At 34.9% G+C, this 25,614-nt stretch overlaps 1 protein-coding gene across 10 annotated transcripts in view; it reads left to right on the top strand.

Moving 5' to 3' along the window:
• The window catches only part of LOC134793522 (3',5'-cyclic-AMP phosphodiesterase), a 534,412-nt gene that overhangs the window by 409,299 nt on the left and 99,499 nt on the right, over positions 1-25,614 (top strand). Inside the window, exon 1 of one of the 10 annotated variants that reach the window (XM_063765118.1) lies at positions 7,507-7,861. The exons of the other annotated variants lie outside the window; for them this stretch is intronic. Coding sequence (XP_063621188.1) covers positions 7,650-7,861 — 212 coding nt within the window. The 5' untranslated portion in view covers positions 7,507-7,649. Of the gene's footprint in view, positions 1-7,506; positions 7,862-25,614 lie in introns of those variants that run through there. 10 annotated transcript variants of the gene reach the window in all.

The raw sequence follows: 25,614 nt of genomic DNA, 5'->3' as shown, positions 1-25,614 counted from the left end.
CGTGCGTCGTAACACATTTTAAAGAAAGTCTAATACCATTTTTGCAATTTTTTTGGTTTGTTTTGACAAACAAACGTGTTGACGACTTTTGAAATTGTCATGTCAAAGTTTACAAAAAGCTCTTTAATTAATGTATTTAAAACCTCCATACATGAACGCAATGATAAGGACGACAATAATTTTGTAATAGTTGTTTCAGTTTTTTACCCCCGTACCACGACATGCCTTGTACCTACCATGTGCGTTAGCGATATGAGTAACGACAATTACGCAGTACACCCACTACATTGCGTGTGCGGATTTCGGAAATTTGATTGAGCAGTTAATTCACATAACTATGATTCGCTAATACACGCTAACAGCTGCTAATGGATCATATTATTATCAGTCTTAATAAATGCCCGAATGCCGGTAACACACTGTATACGTAGCTATATCCTGACTTATGCAAAATTACAGAATTCGCCTTAAAATATATGCATATTGATGATCATTAATAGCCGTTTAATCTTTTTTACATGATGAAATTTACACTAGGGGTAGGTACCTACTGAATAAATCAAATAATCATGAAATAATAGAAATTAGAAACAGCACTATAATAATTTGGCTAGGTAATATCAGATTTTGAATTTAATTCCAATAGTCTTAATAAAATTTGTTGTACTGTGACGAAACTTCATATATTAAATATGCCAGATTCTACACAATTTCTAATCACGCCTAATTGTACATTAGACGGTTTGAATTATTAGTCAAACTTTTTACATTAATTAAAAAAACATATATATTGAAATTATCGACTTTAACGGAAATGTAACGTGTAAAATGTAATCCTAATATAAATTTGTAATTTGATTAAATATTAAATTATTGGTTATAATCCGTTGCGTATGCGATAAATAGTTTTTCTTTGGCGTAAATATTTGCCATATAAAGTGTGAACTAGCAAGCGGTCCATGCAAACTCCTCTAGATTACGCTGACAAAGTCCGTTAACTCATTTGTTTGCATGTGTCCAAGATTCGTGGTGCATCGCTAAGTTTAAGAAAAGTAAAATTTATAAGCATTTTTCCACAAATAGTCGTACGATCAAGTACGTTACCGGCCTCACTGTGAATGCGGAACTGTTACTGCCATATTTCCGTTTATTGACTGGACACTGGAATAGTCAAGAACGTGTTTGAATGTGCATTTTAAAAATTTTGCCTATGCATGTGTGAGACCAATTATTTTTTTTTAAATAATAAACTTATCGGCGATTGGGTCTAGTCACACCTGAATGAAAGTGAAGACAGAGCCTAAGATGGAGCTCATCGGTTCAGTAATAGCCAATTCACTCAAGCTTTAAAGAGCTACTTGCTAGGATCGCTAGGACCGAGGAGGTGTATAAAACTTTTAATTATTTGTGTATGCCTCTAAGGCAGGTAAGTCGTAGGTAGATCGGTAATATTAATTCTCAGTAGCTTGAACTTTAGGAGGTTATCTCGCGTTAAAGTCAGTAACAAATATAATGTTAAGGCTGGTATACAGTCTTAACTTAAAGTGTAGAAGTACGGATGTTTTGTTTTTGAGAGATATTCATTTATTCATTTAATTAATATTTGCCTATTGCTCTTCGAACCATCTTTGAAAATCAAAGATGGTTTGAATATATTCGAATTTACCTACGTTCGAATATACCTACACTTTATTTAAAAAAAATACATTTGAGTTCACAGTAGGTAGGTATCTATTTTACAATATTACGATACTCTTGAACGCAACCAGCAACGACAATAATTGTCATTACAGAAAATGAGTAGGAGAATACGCCCTATTTTGAATAACTCCACTATGCCATTTTGTCTGTAATTTTCCTTTTCTTTCCTTCCTGTATACTTGGGCGCCGTATAGTTAATATTGATTTAAAAATATATTAACGATGTGTCTTCGATATAGGTACCTACCTATATATATAATCGTCTGTCATAAAAGTTATCTTCATCATTAAAAGTGTAAGCTATCAATAGAGACAATGCTAGTTATTATTAGTACCTAACCACAATTCTTACTTACAAATGAAATCATGGCAACCCACACAACTGATAAGGTTACCTATTTAAATATTTAATTCACACGCAATACATCGTCTCATCGCCTTCTAGTTCTTGATAATGATAACTGACTTTAATTCCAAGAAAGATGAGGTTCTGTATTCGGTTGTGGCTATTTTTTTATGTATTTCCACCTATTTTTCCGAGCCTCGTAGTCCGATATGAGTATTTTTTTTGTTTGAAAGGATTTAAGGGTTTGGGGGGGTTGAGGGATCGGGGAGTTTAGGCATTGGGTCAGCAGTGGGGTGGAGGATGGATTTAATGATAGGAATGGTTACCTAGAAGGACTCGAAAAATCCTGAATATTTAGGAAAGTTTATTCAGTGTTTAACATATGTTTTTCATTAATGCGTCATGCCCTCTAAGCTCTTAACATTACTTACCTTATAACTAAAAATGGACAAATAAAAATGTTATACAAAAATAAAAGAAAACCGACTGCAATAAGGATAAAATAAAATATTATCCTATTAAGCCCCAAAGCTAAATCCATAATAATCAGCTTTATTTATGTCTATAATTCACAATACATCAGTCTGTACTAATATTAAAAATGTGACAGTCACCCTGTCCGTTTCTTTGTCACAATTTCACGGTCAAACAATTTGGAGAAATTTGGTAAGTATGTAGGTAAAAGGGTATGCCCTGTGATTGTCTCAGTCCGAAACCCACGCCTGTGTGCTATGACAGTTCGCAAATTAGCAAAAAAGTTCTTTATAAAAGACGACAGCTATGAACATATTTACTTTCTGTACGAACCCAATAAATACTGTCGAACCGAATCCACACCTTGGCGCAATCCGTACCATGTTCATCTGTTTGATCACTTCAATGGTATGAATGGCAATCCACTTCAAACATATCAGTTGATAACGCATATACTTAAGTAGGATAATATTTCATTTTATCCTCTTTGAAGTCGGTTTTCTTTTTTTATAAACAGTTTTTACCATTCTTCTGTCAGGGATTAATTTGTTCTTTATTTAAGAATAACCCTTATATTTAATTTGAGATTTTAAATTATGTACTAATTTTATATTTCATCGATATGCTCACTTAATTAAATATAATTAAATGTCTAATCATGAATATTTATCATTTTGACTTATACCTTTGTAAATGTAAATGTTATTGCTGCAATAATTGATTTTTATTTTCTATAAAAACCGTATAATGAAAATTATTACATCATCATTCATCACATTAGAATATTAAGTATAATGTTGTCACAATTTGTTGAACATCAACCACAGCTATGCCCCTACGTTAGCTTTTTTCGAAATTTGAATTATTATAAGTGTTAGGAGCATTAAAAAAATGAAATCTCTTTTTCGTGACAAATTTTTACAATAATCTAAATATCTTTAAAAAAAGTTAAACGTACGTAATATACATCAAATTATGTAAAAATATTTTCCATTATGTCAATATCTAGAGAGGAAAATGGGGACTACGTTAGTATGGAGAATCAGCCGTCACTTTTCCTCTTAAAAAGCCTCTATAGCCAACTATGTATATAGCCAAACTTCACCACTCGCTATGTATAGCCCCTGAAATTAAATTTACGTATTACGGCATTTCGGGTGACTGGCTGTAGGGTATTTACGTAATTAAGTAATGTATTTTATGTGCCACCCTAGCAATATACCAACAGGACAATTCGAACGTACACTGATATTAGAATGACATTAAACTAATGTCATTCAGTAATCGCGCATTTCGCTCGTAATTTAAATAACATGATTCAAATATCATTGGCCTGCAAGTAATTCTACAATGAATGTTCAAATTTTACATGCAATATATCTGTCAGTAATTGAATTATACTCGTGTCAGTAAGATTAAAAATGAAAAAAAAAAACAATGAACGTAAAATTTAATTTTGTGAAAGTGTCTAATTATAGTAATTATTCTCGTAAGGCCCACAAAGTTATCCTTATTTTTAATTTGAACCCTGTTGTATTAGTAGATTAGGGTGACTTTCGTTTGTTTTAAAAAGCAATGAAACAAAAGAAATGCTACGTTAATTTTCAAATATGTACCTTAAATATTCAAGGAAGATTACTTGCGAAAGTTATTCTTTATAACGTTGCAACTGTTGCAAGTATGTACGTATGAAGATCTTGACCTTGTGACAATGGGACCAACTATGAAGAATACCCTTATTCAAAAAAAATTTCATGCAATTGGAGAAAATAAAACAGATTCTGACGACTTCAGAACCTCCACCTTCTTGAAGTCGGTTGAAAGTCAAGGATATATCATTTAGGTTGCGTTAATATTTTCCTATGTAATAAAAACCGTATTGGCAGGCCTGCGCACATATATTTGATACGTACATATGTTCTGTTTAATACTGTTAACCTTTGGATGGAATAAACGTAAAAAGATCTGAAAATACGGGTCGATCCTGAACTTTTTACTCGTTCAGACCCTTGTGCCGTCCAGATATTCTATGCCGCACTAGGCACGTTCCAGCTTCTTATTACGGAAGGGTGGACACGAGTAACGGTAACGAGTTTTCTAATGGTTTTTCATTAAATTATATTTTTTTATTGAACATTACATTAGTTATGCTATACATATTTTCTGCCTGAACTTTGGACTTTCTTTTTATATCATTTTAAAGCATGCAAGTAATTAAGTGTTGTTACAAAACTATTAATTACATGCTATCTACATGCCCATAATACGAGATTCAAGAATGTTCCTCAAGTGCAAAATGCAAAACTTTATAAGTAAATATAGGACCGATCCATTTATCAACTGGATGCATATTCGAGAAGAGCGGAATATGCATCCAGTTGATAAAGCAGCGCTGCTTCATATTTAGAGCAGAAAATCTATAGGCAGGTTTTATAATTTCTTAAAAAAAGCTATAGTCAATTCGAATTAAAACTAAATTGTTTTTTAATTCAGTACTGTATTCTCATCGTTCAACACAACACAAAAGTGGCAAAAAGGTCACAATCTATAAAAAGGGCAAAAAATAAAAGAAATATATAGGATTATAGGACATTTTTACACAAATTGACTAAGCCCCACGGTAAGCTCAAGAAGGCTTGTGTTGTGGGTACTCAGAGAACGATATATATATATATATATGTAATATATAAATACTTAAATGACTCAGGAACAAATATCTGTATCATCATACAAATAAATGCCCTTACCAGGATTCGAACCCGGGACCATCGGCTTCATAGGCAGGGTCACTACCCACTAGGCCAGACCGGTCGTCAATAACGGTCGGTATTTATATATATGACACCGTAAGATTGTGAACCCGTTAGTTTATAATCTAATAGTATGAAACCTTCTTCGACCGTTTTGATTATCTTTTTTATTTATGACATTAATAAGATTCTGACTTTTGACAAATGTCATCATTGCTCCACATTTTCAAACAAATTGTCAAAAGCATTGCCAATGATTAATATACAGTATGTTTCTTTTTGTTGTCGATTATTGGAAATAACTTTTGTTTGAAAACTTATTTTTTTATCTTTTGTTCTAATTAAAAAAATATTACCGTCAGAACATTTCTTAGAAGTAACCCTACGTGGGATTTCAGGGTTTGTCCAATGGCTAAGGTCACGCTGTATACCTAAATGCGATCTCGGAAACGGCTCTAACGATTTAGATGAAATTTTCTATATGGGGGTTTTGGGGGGCGCTAAATCGATCTAGCTAGGTCTCATCTCTGGGAAAACGCGCATTTTTGAGTTTTTATGTTTTCCGAGCAAAGCTCGGTCTCCCAAATATTAACAGTATTTTCTAAGATCTGCCCCTAATAATTTTAACTTTTTAGAAGACAGTTATTATTTTTACGTTCTCAGCAAAACGACGATAAACCGAAAAAAAATCAAGAGAGATTTTGTCTAACCTTAAGTGAGGGACGCTTAAATTTGAGTTAAATGCTCACGCCCAACGACCCTCACAGCTTTTATTTTCTAATTCGAGCCGTTTAGGTACAGTTAGCGTTAAAAAAGCGCCAAAAATGGTTATATTATTTCATTTTTAGGTACTCTACGAGTTTGAGACTCGCTTCCTGATACCGGCGTATGCCTTTAGGTGAAAAATTATCTGAAATTGTGAATCATAATAAGTCATCATTTCTACATCAGATCTTCCAGTTGTTACCCTGCCTAACCAGTAATCACCAATTCATAATTGTTAAAAATTTGTTGGAATTGTGAAAGTATTATCAAATCGAATCCTATATTGCTTATTCAATTATGAGCGTAGGTATTTAATTGCGAATTGGCATCAAATGATACTACTAAAAGTAGTTTAGTTTTAGTTATTACACGTACGATGATTACCCTGTACCTACTGTATTATGACACTAACACGATCTTTCGGTTTAGCCCTTGGTTGACTGGTAGAGAATGCCTCCTAGCATTAAGTCCGCCATTTGTACTTTTCTTGTATTGTGCAATAAAATATAATTAAATAAATAATTACATTACTCCCATATGACACGACAATTGATAAACCTGTAAAAATGCCTTCCATCTCTCGTCAATCAAGCGTGTTGATAAAGTTCATGAGAGAAAGATTGATTTACGATTAGCCTTTTGATCGTTTCGTTGACAAAACGGTACCTATTACTAATCAGTATTGTTAAGAGATAATTAACCTCACTTTCGTGTACTAAATCGTAATTGACAGTGATAATGATAATATTCTTAGGTCTCGGGCCTGTCCACTCGTCAGATCTTTATGTCGGATGTAATTATTAAACAAGTTTGACATCCGTCCAATCGGTCTTGAGCAGCGGCATTGATTACCGGCACCGGCACCCACCGCTGGTTTCCAACCGCGCCAAATTTAACGTCGGGCGGAGTCGATGGCGCTCGGCGCGGCCGGGCGAGCGCCGGGCGAGGAGCGAGCGAGAGCCCGCGCTCCCTGCGCGCCTCATGCCGCCCTGCTCGCACGCGACTCGACTCCATTGATAGTCCGCGCGGGCTGACGGCGACACGCCACTTCTATACCCTAACGACACGCGACGTTCTGTTGTGCCGCTAAACCCAACTCTAAAATGTGACTCTATCCCTCTGAAGCGCTTTTTCCAGTTGTCTGCTTGTGATTCCCATGTCATGTTGTTGAGATTTACAAACAAATGAACAACGTGCTGCTGAAGTGTCAGTGTCGAGGGCGTTCACTGGTCAGTGGTCAGGTGGACCGGTCCATCGCAGTCGACCACTATTCGTGCCAAGGATGAGGCCTAATATATTAATTATAGTTTAGATATACGTATGTGATAATAAAGTTGTTGTTAATATTGGTAGTTGTTTAAAAAAGATTATTAATCAGTTGATAAAAGATAGTTATCCGATAAAGCATTAAACGCATGTTGTATACGTTGAAAGTCGTCTCCGCACTTGGGTACGTGATTAACTGATTAACAGCGATAGTAGCCGGTCTCGTAATGCGTTACTCGTACACACAGCGTAGGAGTTGAAGAATCGACTTAATCGCGTAATGAGGGACGTGTGATAGGCCAATTGAAATGGCGTTAGACAATGAGGTTATGTGCCAGTAGAGCGACATGCAGCGTTCCGAGTCGCAGGCCGAGAGGCTGGGCGGCGGGGCGTCGTTCATCACGAAAAGCTCGGCCTCGGAGCACAGCATGGCCACGGGCGTCAGCGGCAGCAGCAGCGGCGGGACGCTGCCGCGCACGCTCAGCACCAGCGTGCTGCGGATCAAGAACAGGTCCTCGTTCTGGGAGAAGTTCTGGGACGAACGCACCAGACGCGATGCGTGAGTTTTATTTGTTAATCCTCGAAATTTACATTTATTTTAGTAGGTATTAAGGTACACACTATCAGCGACACGTTGGACTGGTCATTATTGAACATTATTATATTATTGACAGTAACTTAAGATTTACTACGGTGCTGTTTTTGCTACAATAGAATTGTTAACTAATCGTACCTATATTATATCATATTCCTTCTGAAACTAGAAGCAAAGAGTAAATAAGATTTTTGAAAAAAGGTTCATGTTTGATACTAGCTTTATCACTGACTATAGGTACTTTTCTTTCAATAGTCAACTAATATTTATCGAGATCATTCTAACAATCCCAAATATTCCTATGACCATTCCTATGGCCATCTCCAGTCTCCAACATCAGATCAGCTTGATTGTATATAATATTAGATGACAATATACATATAATATTGTCACCCAACACGCATTATGTTGCAGCTCAATCGAATAATGGGAAATGGGTCTAATTTAGCTTGCAATATTTGATTAGAAATATTCCGGCAACGGGTCAGTTGAAACTAAATAAAATGTTGATAAACAATTTTTTTACGTTTACCATATTGTGAAATTTGTAAGCGAGTGGATAAAAAATTTACGCTATATTGTATCAATTTGCAAAAGGGCAAGCGAAATGTAGGTATAGAAGTATACAATGATACAATATTATGTATACGCAATATAAATATTAACTATTAAATACATTTTATGCAATGCGTTAAACGTGACCGTAATACATATTGTTTACTTCTAGCTTATCGCTTATTCTGTTATCCGTAAATTGATTATATTATATTCTGCGGTCAGGATATACGCGAATTTGCAGTTAATAAGCATTACCAACGTGTGCAAAGCGTTGATAACAGAAACTACTCATTAAATAAAGCACACATATAATATAAACTTGTATTATACTTTGTTAAAGCTAATAGGCCGGGAAACCGTTCGCAGCGAAACGAGGCCTTTTAGTAACACAAGGCTCAAAATTCCTATATTCTTGCCGAGATATAGTGTTTATTTTCCTTAACACGCGGAAATAAGACTTCAAATCAATGATAACCTAAAAGTTCAAGGTACGATGCGATACGTAACGCGCAGTTCAAGGCTACTTTTCCGGCCTAAGGCCGGCAATATTGTATTAATATATATTGATGGCACACCTCGCTAAAGCGACCACAACATGACGTTTCGCATACCTACATACACATCTGACTGCATGTGTATGAGAATAAATATTTATATTACATTTCTAAATTCACTAAACTTGATGCGTCAACATTATTATGAAAAAAATCTTAAAATCGGAACCAATGAAATTCAACAATGAAGATTATTGTGTCCATGTATCAAATTTTTCAACACTCGGCTTAGTTCCGATTTGTAATATTTTTTTTTCAATTTCCATTTTCCGATAATTATTAATGTCAAACGTTGTATTTGTACAGCACTGGTTATACCTATTATTGCGTCCTGATACCAGCCTAGATACAGCCGTTCGGAAGGAAGCACCGCCGTAGCGCCGGCATTGTCCCTTTTGTTTCACAGCAAGTCCAGTTATTTTCATCGTAATTAAAAACAGACGACTGGATACTTTGTTGGAATGCGGTCTGATGTTCACTTTAACAAAAGACGTAATGTTCGCTGTCCTGAAAACACTTGGTCAAAATCTTTACATTTACAAAATCTTTTAGAGATAAAGAAAAAGTAAAATTTCTTAATTTAAAAAGTGTTTTTATATATGCACTGTAAATTTTAACGAAGTGCCGAGATTTATTTTCAGTAAATGTTATCATTTAAATAGTCTACAAGTATTATAGTGTGGATTTTTAGTCTCAAATATGATGCTATCTGGAACAACACTTGAAACTGTTTATTCGTTTGATTTCAATCGTCCTAGGGCTGTTATTTCGTCGGAATTCAAGATCGCTCTATTGTATTATTTTGTTATTGTTATATATCTATTTATCAATGGCAAACGGTCCAAATTTTGAAGTGAAACGGAATGAAATTTTATATTTAAATGCCTAATTGACATAAATATTATCATTCAAAATATAGGTAAAATTAAACCGTAGGTATTCGCTGTTTCAATGAGAAGACTGTAAGTATCAGTTCGTAAGGAATACTACTTATAGAATAATCTGTGGCCACACTATAGCATGTTGAACTGAGATGTAATATTGGTAACTGAGGGCCCAAAACGGTACGAGAGTGCTCGACATCAAAGCAGAGCAAACCTTTGTTGCTTTAGAAAAATCCTGCTCTTTATCCAGTACGCTGCACTAGCAAGCTTTTCAATGGCTTCACAGAGATTGCCGTTTCATTTCTACTCACATTTTATCTTTATGCAGTAGAATAAAAAAACTTAAAATACCTACAGATACGAGCTTCTATTTCTATTCCTTCTAAACATAAATCATTTCAAATTGATTCGGTAAAAACGTTCATCTTGATAGAAGATATAGATAGATATAGAGCTATCTATAGAACTTTCATATTCTGAAAAGCCATCGCCAATCGTTTCATACCAATTCCAAACATAATATCTCTGAATTACAAAACAATCATTGACGACCGGTCTGGCCTAGTTGCATGTGAAGCCGACGGTCCTGGGTTCGAATCCCGGTAAGGCCATTTATTTGTGTGATGAACACAAATATTAAATTTATTCCTAAGTCATCGGTGTTTTCTATGTATATAAGTATGTATTTATCTATATAAGTATGTATATCGTCGCCTAGCAGCCATAGTACAAGCTTTGCTTAGTTTTGGGCTAGGTTGATCCGTGTAAGATGTCCCCAGCCAGATATTGATTTATTTATTTTATTGGGAAAATTACTCTATCCTGCCGTGTCACGCGCATCTCGTGTAACTTTAAAAGTTGAGTTTCGAGATAATTACGTTTAAAGTTTTAAAGATTCAAATGCTGTTATCGCTGACGGTTTATCGTATTTTTTTATTTTTTCTGATCTACATGTAGGAAATATGGTCACAGAATAGGCCCTTTAATTTCTTTTTCGCATAATTGAATAGTTTTCATTTTATTCCAATTAAATGGTTCCGCATGAATAATTCTTCCATACTATAGTATGTCAAGTTACATGACATACTCGTGATCAGACGTGGCACCTGTACCAATCGTGAATTTAGTTCGACAAATGTGTTGAACTAGACGATACTGAAGTGAATCACTTAAGTATTTGGATATTTTCTTCTTCCTCGCGTTATCCCGGCATTTTGCCACGGCTCATGGGAGCCTGGGGTCCGCTTGACAATACTTAAGTATTTGGATATACAATGCAATATTCATGAGCAAAACGGTTCTAATAGATTTAAACGTATTTACGTCAGATTTCCGTTGCTCAGATTACTCAAGGATATTGAATGTCAGACAATGTATCAACTTTGAAGGAGAGTAGGTAAAATGTCGAGTTTTCCGGACCAAGGCAAATGAGTTTTTTCTATGTATATAGTCAGCGTAGAGTTATTAATGATTTCAAAGTCGACTTCTCTAACTTTCTCTATTTATTCGAATATTTGTTTCCATTTACAGAAACTTCGTTATGAGTTATATCATTAATAAATTGGTATGATTTTCGAACTTTTAATGTGCAACTTCTTATTTATTGAGATGTATTAAAATGTTAGATGTATTTAATGTAGGGAAAAGCTTCACCTTTATTGGTAAAAACGTTATTTTAATAAGCCAATGGTTTGATTTCTAGCTTGTGTAAAAACAGATTGATAAGAACGCCCAGAGGCTGAACATTATTATACAGAAGTGGTACTATCAATCTGTGTTAAATAACAAACTCCATGCAGTTTAACAACAACGCAAACTGAGCGATAGAAACACTTGTATTTATTATACAAATATTAGCTAGGTCAGACGTGGCTCACTCCGCGATTTCTTCGCTTTGCTACAGGTATCTAAAAGTACATCCGTTCCTTACCAATTTTGGGGAAAGCCATAAGCCGCGCGTGGCGCTGTTGCCACCTAGCGGCCATAATGGTGCTGATCGTAACAGACGCGTTTTGTTAGATAGTGAGTCTTCTGTACCTAGTACTATTATTTATTCTGTGGCTAGGTACTCACATTTTTCTCCAAGTTTTGCCCATTCCTGACTAATTAAAATCTAGATAATATTAACTACCAGCAATCTACTTAACTGCCCGTTGCTCGATGTAGCCTTTGTGATAGTCGTTCCGTTGGTTATTGTTAGTGTTTTGATGACGAGACATTCGTTGCTAATCTAAATTAGTATTTTCCTCGCGTTGGTATCGTGAAAATTTGTGTGTCTCACTCGGTAGCAAATTTTGTTTAACCCTTGTACATTGAAACCCACGCAACCCTCAAGATTTCTCTATTCAAACCAAGGGCGTAGTCAGTTTTTAGAATCAATTTTATAATCTATCGCTTGCTCTGGTATCAATACCACGAGGAGTTAAACAACAACTTGTCCCACTTGTAAAATAAATAGCTATTAATTTTGTAATGCAAGAGGTATGTACTTACAACTAAAATCAGTAGTAAGAGTACAAAAACAAAACTTGTTTGGAAATGGAACTACATATTAGTGTAGCTTTTCCAGTTATTACTGGTTTTAATGATCAACGTAATCTTTTGTTTTTACGAGTATGAGTAAATAACTGCAGTACCTCTAAAAATGTATTCTCCAATTGTGGCTTTACCTAACCCTAATTACGGTTTAACATTTCTGGTTGCGTTTTGAGGCGAGTACTGTTAATAATGTTAATGTGTCATTTGACAAATTACCTAATTAATTTATAGTGCAATTAGGTGGAAAAAGCCAATTGATAAACAGAGTAGGTACGTAGCATTATTATTTTCCAACAATATTTTCATTGCGTCTATTATTGCATTTATTATTTATATCAATCAGCCAGATGAGAAATTTGATATTATAACTACTTCTTTTTAAACCGAATCTGCTGCCACATGACAAGCATAAATCAAGCCTAGTGTGGGGCCACAGAATATTGACCCGCTACTAGCGACCCGACCCGCCCCGGGCTTCGCACGCGTTACCCAAAACCTTAACAAATTATACACCTAAACCATCCTCAAGAATCACTCTATTGATAGTTGAAAACCGCATGAAAATCCGTTCAGTAGTTTTTGATTTTATCGCGAACATACATACACACAAACAGACAGACGCGGCGGGGGACTTTTGTTTTATATTTAAGGTCTAGTAATGTAGTGATGTGATACTTGGGATTATTCTTTTAAATAAACAATTTTTAGCTTTTTAATTTTTATTTAAAACACAGTCGGCTACCCCCTTGCTTCTATTCCATACAAACATCTATATCAAAATTTTCATAGGCGATGAACATCTTAATAATTTACCTCTGCAGTTTATTTTTAATGATATTAATAGGTATAATTAGCACAGGGTCCTCTGGGTCAGGGCCTTCATATTTTATGTAAATTTACTTGGCCAGTGAAGAGGTTGTAAAATTAGGTAAGTACTTAATTGAAAAAATCGAAAAGGTTATATTTCAAACCAAGCGAAAAAATATTTGATTTCCTAAGAAGGCTTTCCTTTGAGCTTAAGGGTCGCTTCTTGGTTTTAGCGAAGCATAATTTAATATAGTAAGGTAATATATTTTTTAAATATTTTACCAAAAATGTTGTACTTACTAAGGTTTCTCTATCTTGTAAATGGATTCTCGACTTTGGGAAAAATGAGAGCTCTAAGCAAATACGCATAAGAAGGGAATAAAAAGCTTTTATAAGTAAAAGGTGTACTTTGCCTTTCCTGAGCCTAATACTTCTTAGTGTGTTTGCGTATAATTGTTAGAGCTTTTGTGTTAGTAGCTTTTGCTAAGATTATTGACTAGTAATGTGCTGGGGTATAATATGTAATTTAATAACCAATAAGTATAAACTCGCATTGAGCTAAGAGAGTATGTAATAGGTAAGCTAGGCTGACACATAAGCTTGGCTGGCACCCCACCAGGGTTAACAGCTACAACAGAGAAATCCACTCCCATTCCGTTAATGGAAAAATGCTCTTTTATTTATTCGACAATTTACTCCTTTCTGATTGGCTTTATGCAGTAACTTTTCTGAAGCCAGTTGCTATTTAAGTAAACCCTAGTACTTAACACACACACACACACACACAACCAACAAACTTTCCTTTTTGTTTACGCCATACAAAGTATATGGGGAAATGGTAACACAATAGGAAAAACACTCTGGGACATTTTTTATCCCATTAGGATCGAAAGAGCTCGTGATTCTGAGTAGAAATAACACAAAAGTGGCAAAAAAGGTCACAATATATAAAAATGACAAAAAATAAAAGAAACGCTCAGTATGTGTCGTTTATTTACAATTAATATAATGTAATTTGATTAATTTCAAGTTAATTAAAGATTTTGTTAATTGTTTAATTTAATGTGTCGTTTTCAAGCAAAAGGTACCACATTGTCGCTTGCCATAAAACGTCACAATTTTTTACATAAGTACTTAAGTATAAAATTTTATATTTTACCAATAAATGTTTATTAGAAATGCTTTATTCACTATATCGTCCGTGCGAATAAAAAAATCGCCATGTATATTTTAGCTACTTTTCAGGAGTCAAAAAAACTGTTTATTTTTCTGGTTGTAATATATTTGTAGCACCTGTATTTTTTTTCCGGTAGATCAATGGTTTTTACATGATACTTATGAAGAAAATAAACAGTTTTGTTCGTAAATTTTTACAATATTAATTTATTTAAACATAATTTAGCTACATAGCGGCTTAAAATTTGGTTCACTTAAAATCGTTATGTGTAAAGTTTACACATAGCGATTTGTTGCCAAAGTAACGTAGCACGAGAAATGATACATAGCGGATTTTAGGGTCAATGTCGGGTAATCCACTCTACAAAAATCGCCATGTGCAACATTATTGCCATCACCCTCGACGGAAAACAAGGCATTTTCAACGAAATTTCGTTATACATGTGCTAATAATTCACATAGCTATTTTTTTGTACAAATGTTGTTAGTTATTTTCAAAACTAATAAAGATATAAAAAAGATATTTATATGGGTCGACGGGAAATTAAAATATGCCATAATCAAAAAATCGTAAAAAAACACATAGCGATTTTTTTATTCGCACCGACGATATGGACATGTGGCACTTTTATGTATTGAAAAACCTATAAATATGCAAAGTACAGAAGTATAAATAACTGGATAAATAAAATATGGATCAGCCATAAACAAGAAGGGACAGCAAGTAAAATTAAAACACACGAGACAAATACAAGTACTTAGGGTTCTTAAGGTCCGCCTAAACGCAGCAAAAGATTTGGCGTCCTTTACGGCTACCACCAGTTTTGACATTGACAGATACGCTCTACGTAAATTACTTTCTATACATCTCGCTTGCACTAATATGCGAGTACGAGCGAGATGCATAGAAAGCAAGTTACTTAGACGCGGGCGTATCTGTCAATGTCAAAACTGGTGGTAGTGGTTCTTAAGTCTACGTGTAAAGAGTTCCACAGTCGAATGTTGTGAATCGAATGTATTTATGTTGTTTGATAATTTTGTTTTTGGTTCTGTCTGTAATAACCTATTTCGTGCTTAACATCGGTCTCGGTTTCTGCGTAGGGTATAAGTGCATACACGTGTATCCAGGCAGAACCTGGATTCTATTAATAACTGTTATGTTGAGCTTGGACTGGGGATATAGGTATTTCAGAATTCAGAGAAGTTAAAACGAACTTTTTATGGAGTGGATTTCCAATATAGTGTTAGGTACTCGTAATTGCAATGTTATGAAAAAAACGCCAGTCAATTAAACTGTTCATTAGTTTACTTCAAAGCTCCTATTTTATTTGAAATGTCAAATTCAGTTAAATAAAAAGTGCACTTTCTCCCACTACATTCGATACATTGGAGTAAAAAGTGCCGCATTATTTTAGATTCAAATAAATAAAGTTATAATCTGGGAGATACTAGGGTTCTAAAAATGAAAAACCACTTCCATTTTTTATTGTAATGCATATTTTCAGGGCCCGAGGCAGAAGCAAATAATTGGAATATTTGTGTAGACTGAGCTCCAGGGTTTTATAAAGTCCATGTAAACATTGCCTCGCTACAAATTAGAAACAATTTTGATTAAATAATTCAACTGCCGGCTAAATTATTCACAATTTCATCAATTTTTTATATTTTTATTGGACCCTTGGTCAATCCAATTTTACATTAATGGGTGACTTCGTATGAACAAAGTATTTAGGGAGGTACTACCCTATTGATACGGTGAATTTAACTATCGAATAAGCCTTTGGATATGATCTGTCAAACGGAGTAGCCATTAACAGGCGTTCCTCTCTGTCGAAAATAGGCGGCCAATGGTCATACACATTGTATGGACTGACGTTTATCTGACATGGCTATTTTTACGCTACGTATACATTTGACAAGACGTCTCCGTTTGGTTATATTCTCCAAGTCTGTCGGTGTCAAAAGTATGAAGTGTCAGTGTCACATCCATAACAGCTTCAGAATCAATTCACAACCTGTTATTAAACCCGGAATACACCTGCTAAAAAGGTTATTAAAAAATGTGACTAAATTAATAGTTTTAACTGTTGGGTAAAGACCTTCACCTTTTATTCCACGCGTCGTATCTTTTTAGCGTCCACCTTCTTAATTTATCAGAGGCGTCAATTTCCATTGGAGATCAAGAATTAACACGACGCTGGATTCGATTTCGTGAGACCCAATTGGTTATTTAGTTCAATAGTAAAAGAAAAACCAAATAATTATATTATAATGCAATACTTGTTAGCGTTTAAACATTGCAGGAACTGGTAAATTTTCAAGTTCTATACTTATTATATTTACTTATTATTATAGCCCCTGCTACACGGTCGCCGACAAGCCTTCTAACCGTCTGACCTTGGTCTGTCCTTGGTCAGTTTTGGTCAAATTTTGTTGGAAACAACTGTCTACACGGTCCGGGACGGACCAAGGCCACGCGGTCTGAAGGCTTGTCGGCGGCCGTGTAGCAAGGGCTTATTACCCGCTTTGGCGCCAACCCCGCACGTGTTTACAGAGGACGCTTATTAAATTGAAGGCTTGTGTACCGTGGTGTAGACGTGAACTTTGTAAATAACCTGTGTTCTAAAATAAACTTTGTGCCATGTATATACTTGAATAGGGAGTATTACTGCAATGTTCTGCCTCCAGAGTGCAGCACTAATTTGTTTAGTAAACCATAGAGTAACTTATACATACTAGGCCTTAAACAGTTTTTTGACAAGTTTTCACTATGACATTGACGCACAAAGGCGGTTTGTTTACAGATGGCCTACCGCGAAACGCGAAAATCGGGATTTCTTTATCTGCCTCTCTATCGATCGAATAAGCAAGAGTGATAGAGAGGCAGAAACCGAACTTTCGATTGTCGTGTTTCACGGTAGGCCATGTGATTGACGTGACGTGTGATGTGTCATTGATGATGTCAATGAGTTTTGTTTACTGTATGTGCTTAAGGTGCCACCTACGCAGAGCTTTGCCTAATATTCCCTATTTGACCCCTATCCGGTTATTGTCGTTAACTTCGATTTCCTTACCTACCTTAACATTGTTTTGCTTTTCATATAACATTACTTTTAATTGTCAATTAAAAAGTAAATATTCAAACAGAGACGACGTTTATTCATACATAGTCGTACCGACAATTCGCGATGCCTAAGTTTATTTTATTCAGAATGTTTTTACTTAAGATCTAACTACCGACGTGCCCGAGAAACTTTTCCCTCAAAAATAAATACAATAGTAAAATGGCGCAGTGATTGGATGTGGGAAAATTGTATTACAGGATGCTCCGCAAACACATCTAAAAGGAAAGCCAATGTTCTGGATCAGTGTACGCTGTATGAATATTAAAAGGCTTGGAACGGGAACATACTGCAACTGCAGTACTTAATTTTTTATTCCTATATCGGTATCATCAGATGATCAGACGCTAGTATGTACTAATAAAAACTTGCTCATGCTCAGTGACGTGATGTAAAGAAGTACCTATATTCTTTTCTTGGTTATGAATTAAACATTTTAACCTAAACCGCCACTTTCTACAATTAATGTTTCATTGGGAAAAATAATTATTGTACTTATACCTACTTGTGTCCACTTGTAAATCGGTTAAGGTAATTGTATAAATCACTAAAATGACAAATAGGTTTTTGATGGTTGACTGTGACTGTAAATAAACAAGGTTAGCCATGCCTACAAGCTTTTAATTCGTTAGAAATTGAAAATATTCACTAATTGTAGCCTGTGTCAGAAAAGGACAAAATCTAAAATTCGTAACCAAATGTGTATAAGTATGTAAGCTAATACAATTGGCTGGAATGAAAATATAAATCTCTTCAATAGTTTGGACTTGTTACGATTAAGAGATGTATAATATTAAAGAACCTAAGGATTTTTGTGTAGTGCAGTTAGGAATCTGTACTATTGCTTCGATTGTTAAAATTTTAAAGCATTTTTGATACGGCCGTGCTCTGCTAGGAAGGAAATAAATTTTAAACTTGGATGAATCCTGGGCTATAACCGCGAAATCGAAGTTCGCAAATTGCGGGCATTTTTCTCTGTCACTCTAATTACGCCTTCATTGGAGTAAAAGAGAAAGATCCCCGAAATTTACGAATTTCGGTTTTCGCGGTAGCCCCTCTGGTTTAAGGCAGAAATCTGGTATGTAACTTCTTTATAAGTAATCCACGAAATTGTTAAAAATATATATGTATTACAGAACAAAAGTAGACTAAGTAAAAATTCCTATGATTTATGGACTGGCCAAATAAGATGAATCAAAATCATGTTGTACATACTAGCCCATGTAAAACTTTAGCATCTCCAAACCTGATATATATGTATATATATAAGTAAGTGGCATTCCAAAGTTAAAGTACCAATATAGAAATTGGGAAGACGAATCTACTACAAAGTTTTCAACAAGTTTCTTTTTACTTAGTTATCCTGCCCTTCAGTGCCCCAAAGAGCACCAGAAATCTTCGTTGTTACGAAAATGGATTTTCGACTTTGGTTTTCCTATGTCAGATAAGCTCTTCTAGTTTAGTAAGGCCGGGATATGCCCCTCACGCACCTGTAGGTAAAAATACCCAAGTGGTACATATGTATTGTGAATCCCTCCTTGTATTGGAGGGCCGTGTACGGAATAATGCAGGAACTTGTTAAATTTCTATGTGTTGCGTATATATTTGTTTTATATATGTGCCTAGGTGGTTGAATTTTAGAAGAGTAGTCTTGATTTGAACATTTAAACTACTTATGCTGATACATGAAAGTGTAACTGGTGCCCTAAAGTTTAATTATAAAATAAAATAAAAAGCCTTTTTATTCCGTAACCACTTATACAAACTATTTTTAAACTAAATACTATTTTATGATAATCTAATAAAGTGTTAGGTCCCCTTCCGCGTATAGGCCTCCTCCAACCTCTTCCATCGTTTTCGGTCTTGTGCCTCTGTGAGCCAGTTGCTCGACACTCTCTATGTCGTCTGCCCAGCGAGCGCGGGGACGCCCAGATCCTCGTTCCAAGAAAGTTTAATTAACTGATCAAATTTTAGAACACAAATATTTTTATAAAGCACTACACGTGATGCATGAAGATTAATAAGTTTTCAAGCTTTGCTGCCTTTCACAAATGAGTTTGAATTAGTAATTTACGACTTATTAAAGACGCATAACATCTAAACGGACATATGACAAAAATACAGAAAAAAAGTTAGCACTGTTAGTGCTTGAAAACGGAGACCTAAGCGAGTTACTGAAAATACGTGACCAGACAGAAATTATTGTGGCAAAATAAAGTGATTGACAAAATGAAATATCGACATGTCTGTTATCGATGTTACCTTAACTTTATCATAGATATTTAAATATTTATAACACGGTATAATAACATAGCTACCGCGAAGTACACAACACGGTCGATATTTTCTTTGATATTTTGTTAGTTTTCTATTCTTTTGGCACTGTATACTACAGTTACTACGTTTTTATTTTTAAGTAGACTAAATATAGTAATAAAGAAATTATGTGTAATTGATTTGCGTTCTTAAAATTTCTCGGTCATTTACAGCAAGTAAAAGTTACATCTTTTAATTATTAAATTTATTAATCTGTTACAGACTTATCGATGTTTCATTTTCTCAAACACTCGTTTATGCCACAAAAACTTCTGTCTGTGCGTGACTTAAACCGTAAAATAAGCATTTTAAAGGTTGGCCTATTTTTAAAAAAGCTCGAAGAAATATCTTAGATATAAAAAATCTGTGTAAAAATATTTCCCATATTGTCAATATCTAGAGAGGAAAATGGGGACTCCGTTTGTATGGAGAAGCGGTTATCCACTTTCCTCTTAATATCTCATGGACGTCTATGTCTCACTACTCACTACTAACGTCGCGTTCAAAGTCAAAATTCAGGGTACCTACCTCATTAAAATTACGTTTGTTAACCGAACAATGTGAGTTTAATTGTCACCGCTTGAAAATAGTTCGTACGCTGCTGCTGAATAAAAATAAAACGGTACATTTTATAGCATAAGAGACCGCTACAGATCTTCACCTATCCTAACGAGATATTAAATTACAATGTGTCAATTACTAAAACTTAACCTGGCTTACTGATTTCCCTGTCAATATCAGGACGAGAGTATCTACGTAATGTCTCAGTGTTAAGATAGCAATACAAAATACAAATATAGGTGATGATGGCTGTATGTATAGCGGTCTCTTAGCCTATGACCACTATTGAGCTAAGTGGGCAACGGTCGTTAGAATTAATTAATAGCAAATTGGCGTAGCTACTGTTATTCTCTTGGGTTCCCTAGCATAATTCACGGTCGAAGATTAATAACTATTGTAGAGTATGTTTAGTTTGTCGTTGACTTTATGTTTTTGTGTCTATGATTGAACAGAAGAATAAATCATTATTGGACCAAACTAGATATGGTTGTTGTTTATTTAAAATCTTAACATTACAACTATAGTGATGCAAATATCAACCACTTGGTAAGGCATAGTCCTGTCTTGTAGCATTACTTAACTTTGTTTGTCTTTTTTGCCGTTCCTTACCGTCCTAACTATCAAATATTTAAGATATTATATTTATAGTGTAAATAATACAAACTTAATACATAAGTACCTTATAAAATAAAATAACTAAAACTAAACCGAACTAAAAAATAAAAATCCCTAACCTAACCTACCTTCAACGCCTAGGCCCCTTGGCAATCCTTTGCGCGAGAAAGCTGCCTGCGTGAGAGTCCCCTGTTGCCTCCCTTAACTGCTTTCCAAGCTCCTTAAGGAGCCCACGCGCTCCTCTACCCCACGGCCCGAGTGTCTCGACGCCAAAAGCTACGAACTATAAAATATTTGTTGCTAAAGTAAAAAGGCCTCACTACGGCATAAACATAACTGTACAAATTCAATCAAACTTCAATAAAGTACTTGCCCATATTAAATTAACGTTATGACATCTTAGTAGGTAGGTATGAAAAAAATACACTCGTTTTTCTTACTAGAGCTTATATAGCTACATCTAGTTCAATGCATGGTCTGTGATATTAGCCTATACCCTTACTTTATTAGGCGTAGGTGTCTAATAAAGTCAGGGTATAGGCTATTAATTACCAATCTCTTCACCTTGTTGGTTTTGCAATCCTTATAAGAGATTTACTCCTAAAAGAGACGTTGTGTAATAGTTGGCAGTTCACCAAAATAGTAGCATTACTTATCGTACCAGAGGCAGTTACTCGGATCGGGAAACAAAGTAACTGTAAGTACATATTTATACTGACTTCAGAGAGACTTTGCTTATTATCGCGGAAAATAATTCACCTTTTAACCTGATGTCCTATATGATTACTTTTACTGAGGTAAAAATATTTTTTATTAAATTATGGTTAACTTCTAACTAATTCTTGCTCTTTTTGTATACAAAGTATCGTAAAATCTAGTTAGGCTTATCCAACTCCTGCTGCTACAGTTAGGAAAATTAAAATTTATAAATATATTATAAGAGACAGCGCGTCACATACATAAAAAATAAGCAACGCTTGGACTATGAATACTATGATTACACTATGTTACACATTAGCGCCAATCAATATTATTCCAGTATAATACCAATACAATAATATATCACATTTCACATTTAATTTGAACCTCTGGATAATAGATGCAAACCGTTTTATCTAAATTCAACCCACTACATGTGTAATAAAATATTCCGATAACGCTGTTTTCAAGTAGAAATAAGTGTTCGCCCACGGGAAATGAGGGCCCTGCAACTTTATCTCAGGCTAACTGAACTAAAACGTAGTATGTCGGCTTTGATGGCGCGTACACTTAAGTTCTTTTGGCAAACAACTGAGAATTGCGCGACAAACAACAAGCTATGTATGCAAATTTCTCGCGAGTTTTACAAATAGAAATAGACGAAGGTATTCAACTTAATTTTGGCCTTCATTCAGTGCTAAAAATAATAAATATTACCTACATTTTTTTTGCATGGCTTATTAATATATACACTAGTGTTTGTACACGGTGTGAATTTGTATCAATGTTAATGTAATTAGGTTACAGTTTTTTTTTTAATAATGTAAATCAATGCGAAGCTCTGTTCTTATTCAATACTAGTACTTAGTATTTGAAATGACAAATATATTGTTACGGTCGGCGAGACCTTCCAGCGGTCTTCTTAAAATGGTAAGCTGTTTGCATGCCTCACTTTTTGAATTAATTTACCCACTGATTATACCCTCGTCGCTAATATGTCGATGTAGGTTCTTGATTCGCCTATACTTATTCAATCTTGGGATATTCACGACTAACGTAACGTCACCTAATATGTACTTGAGCAAACAAACGTACCTCTTTTTACAAAGCTTGGAATACTCCAATTATTGAAGTGGAGTAGGTAATGTAATGTTTGAAGAGCGTTCGACAAGTATTTACTCAATGAAACTTTTTTTTTTGTCTCAGTAATTACATCACTGTTTTAACAGATCTAGCTTTGTAAACTTTTGATACGTAAATATATTATGCTGTTCTCATTCGTATTTATTTCATACTATAAATATATAGAAATATAGATACTGGCTGGAATTTGCAGTTCTTTGTTATTTTTTGGAAGGCATAGTCACGGACCGTCTATATTTCAACTCCAAATACATTTGAACTTTACCTGAATATTTTCCTGCGCTAGGAAATAATATTGTCGATATCTTATTTCAAGGGTCTTTCGCTCTGAAGCGAACCGATAAACCGATCACGTTTCCCCCTCATACATTGTACAGAGACGTCATCTGAACCGAGAAAAGATACGAGTAATATGAATAGATGTAAGGTTGTATCTGATGTCAATATCGACACTCATCGCGAATAATGAACGGTGGCGATTCAGAATCGATCACTTGGAGGCATAGCGAGTGGGCGTAGCCTTGAACTCGATAACTACCCCATTTATCCAGTAATAGCGAACAAATAAATCACCATATTGTACATGTCATTGTATCAAAGCAATGAAAATCTACCATTTTTTTTTTAACTTTACTCTGTCTCGGTTTTTGAGGTACCTACCGAGGTATGGTGATTTATAATTGAAGTTTTGGAAACAGTTATTTACTGTAAGTACATATTTAATTTTGACATATTCAAAACCCATTACAAATCAGTTGTTGCAAACAGCTAAATTTTTTCCAACCGTAGTCAGCACAACAACCAGTAAATCGTTTACCATATTCCTCCGAAATCATTAATAATCGCTTAATCGCTGAACATACATGGGGGTCTAATCGGTAGCTCTTTAGGTTCTCTATCATTGGCTTTCGTTTGATCCGCACTGAACGCGACACGCTGTATACAAATACATCACGACAACCCAATTTACCTACCTAGGTTAAAGGGCTGGTATCGAACAATAGAACATTGTTTTTATTTCTTTTACAAACAATTGACGCTAAATGTATGCACGATGCAGGCGCTAGGGATACGGGCGGATAGATTAATCGTGTACAGAATGGCAATGTGTTGAACCTAGATCACATTCAGATACTGTGATTAGCCTGTCAAATATGTCGTCTTAGGTTGCGCCGACTGTCAAATAATCTGATTACCTACTATAAATAAATAAAAATAAATAAATATTAGGGGACATCTTAATCAAATCAACCTAGCCCCAAACTAAGCAAAGCTATACAAGACTATATATATATATATGACTGCTAGGCGACTATATACATACTTATAATACAAGAATTGCTCGTTTAAATGTATAAGATTTATCTATATAAGTCTTATATAGATAAATCTTACACCTTTAAACGAACAATTCTTGTATATTTATTTATTTATTTATATATATATATTTCGGGGATCTCGGAAACGGCTCTAACGATTTTGATGAAATTTGATATATGGGGGTTTTCAGGGGCGAAAAATCAATCTAGCTAGATCTTATCTCTGGGAAAATGCGCACTTTTAGTTTTTATGTTTTCCGAGCTAAGCTCGTTCTCCCAAATATTACATAGGTACTTATATAGATACATAGAAAAACACTCATGACTCAGGAACAAATATTTGTGTTCATCGCACAAATAAATGCCCTTACCGGGATTCGAACCCAGGACCATTGGCTTCACAGGCAGGGTCACTACCCAGTAGGCCAGACAGGTCGTCTTCGACTATGATTTCATACTTCGCCAAGCGATTGGGTAATAGACTCTTTGCTCAAACTTGGCACTCTTGGCAGTAAAATGCTGTAAGCTCCATACTTGACGTAGTTACTTAGCATGAAAACTGCGAGGTCTGACTTTACGAATTCATCAAGGTCTACACAAAATTGTAAATCCTTCTTCCTTCCAGTGTATTTAAAATTAATAACTTCTTTTTGTAATCAATATTGATACATGCGAAATACAACTATATGCTAATTGTTCATATTATACGTAGACATCAGTGGCGGCGCGTCCATAAAAGCCGATTCCCACCGGCTTGCCTGTTTGCCGGCTTGCCTATGGATATGTTTGACGCGCCGCCACTAGTAGACATCCCATAGATTCATTATCAAACACAATATATCGTTGGGAAACCGCTACAATAGTCAATAGTCTTGTTGTTGTTAGGTATTAAAAGTGTCTCATTGTATGCATGTATAAACTTTTTATTGTACGAAACAAAAAACACAAATACGGCACAGAGGATAGGTTGGCATTGTACCATTTAAAGTTTATGTTCAATGTTGAATAGTAGTACCTAATTTATAATAGGTATATAAACAGATATCATTTTACTATGCGCACCTATTGAGAATTGTATAATAATTTAAAAAACATGTTGATTAAATGGAGTAATTATATTAATTAGCCAACGACCAATCAGATTTTGCGATAAAACTAGTTTAAATGGCTCTTAGCTTACCGTAGTTTTGTTGCGTTTTACTAATGTTGTTTCGTTTTTTTGTGTTTATAGGTAGAGTAAAATGAATTTTGCTTGGTTTGTTCTCAAGTACGTTGTCTCAAATAAGGAAGATTTTCACTCCTGTAGTGTCTTCAAACTTTTAAAATTCCTATTCAAGTTTAATTTTAGAGTATACACTGTATAGTAGAGTATAGACTATACACTGATCTTAAATGATTTATAGGCCACTAAGGGCCAATTGCACC

Source organism: Cydia splendana, chromosome 9, assembly GCF_910591565.1.
Source record: "Cydia splendana chromosome 9, ilCydSple1.2, whole genome shotgun sequence".
NCBI lineage: Eukaryota > Metazoa > Arthropoda > Insecta > Lepidoptera > Tortricidae > Cydia > Cydia splendana.
Note: the sequence above shows the minus strand (reverse complement) of the source record. Positions and strands in the feature narration are given on the sequence as shown.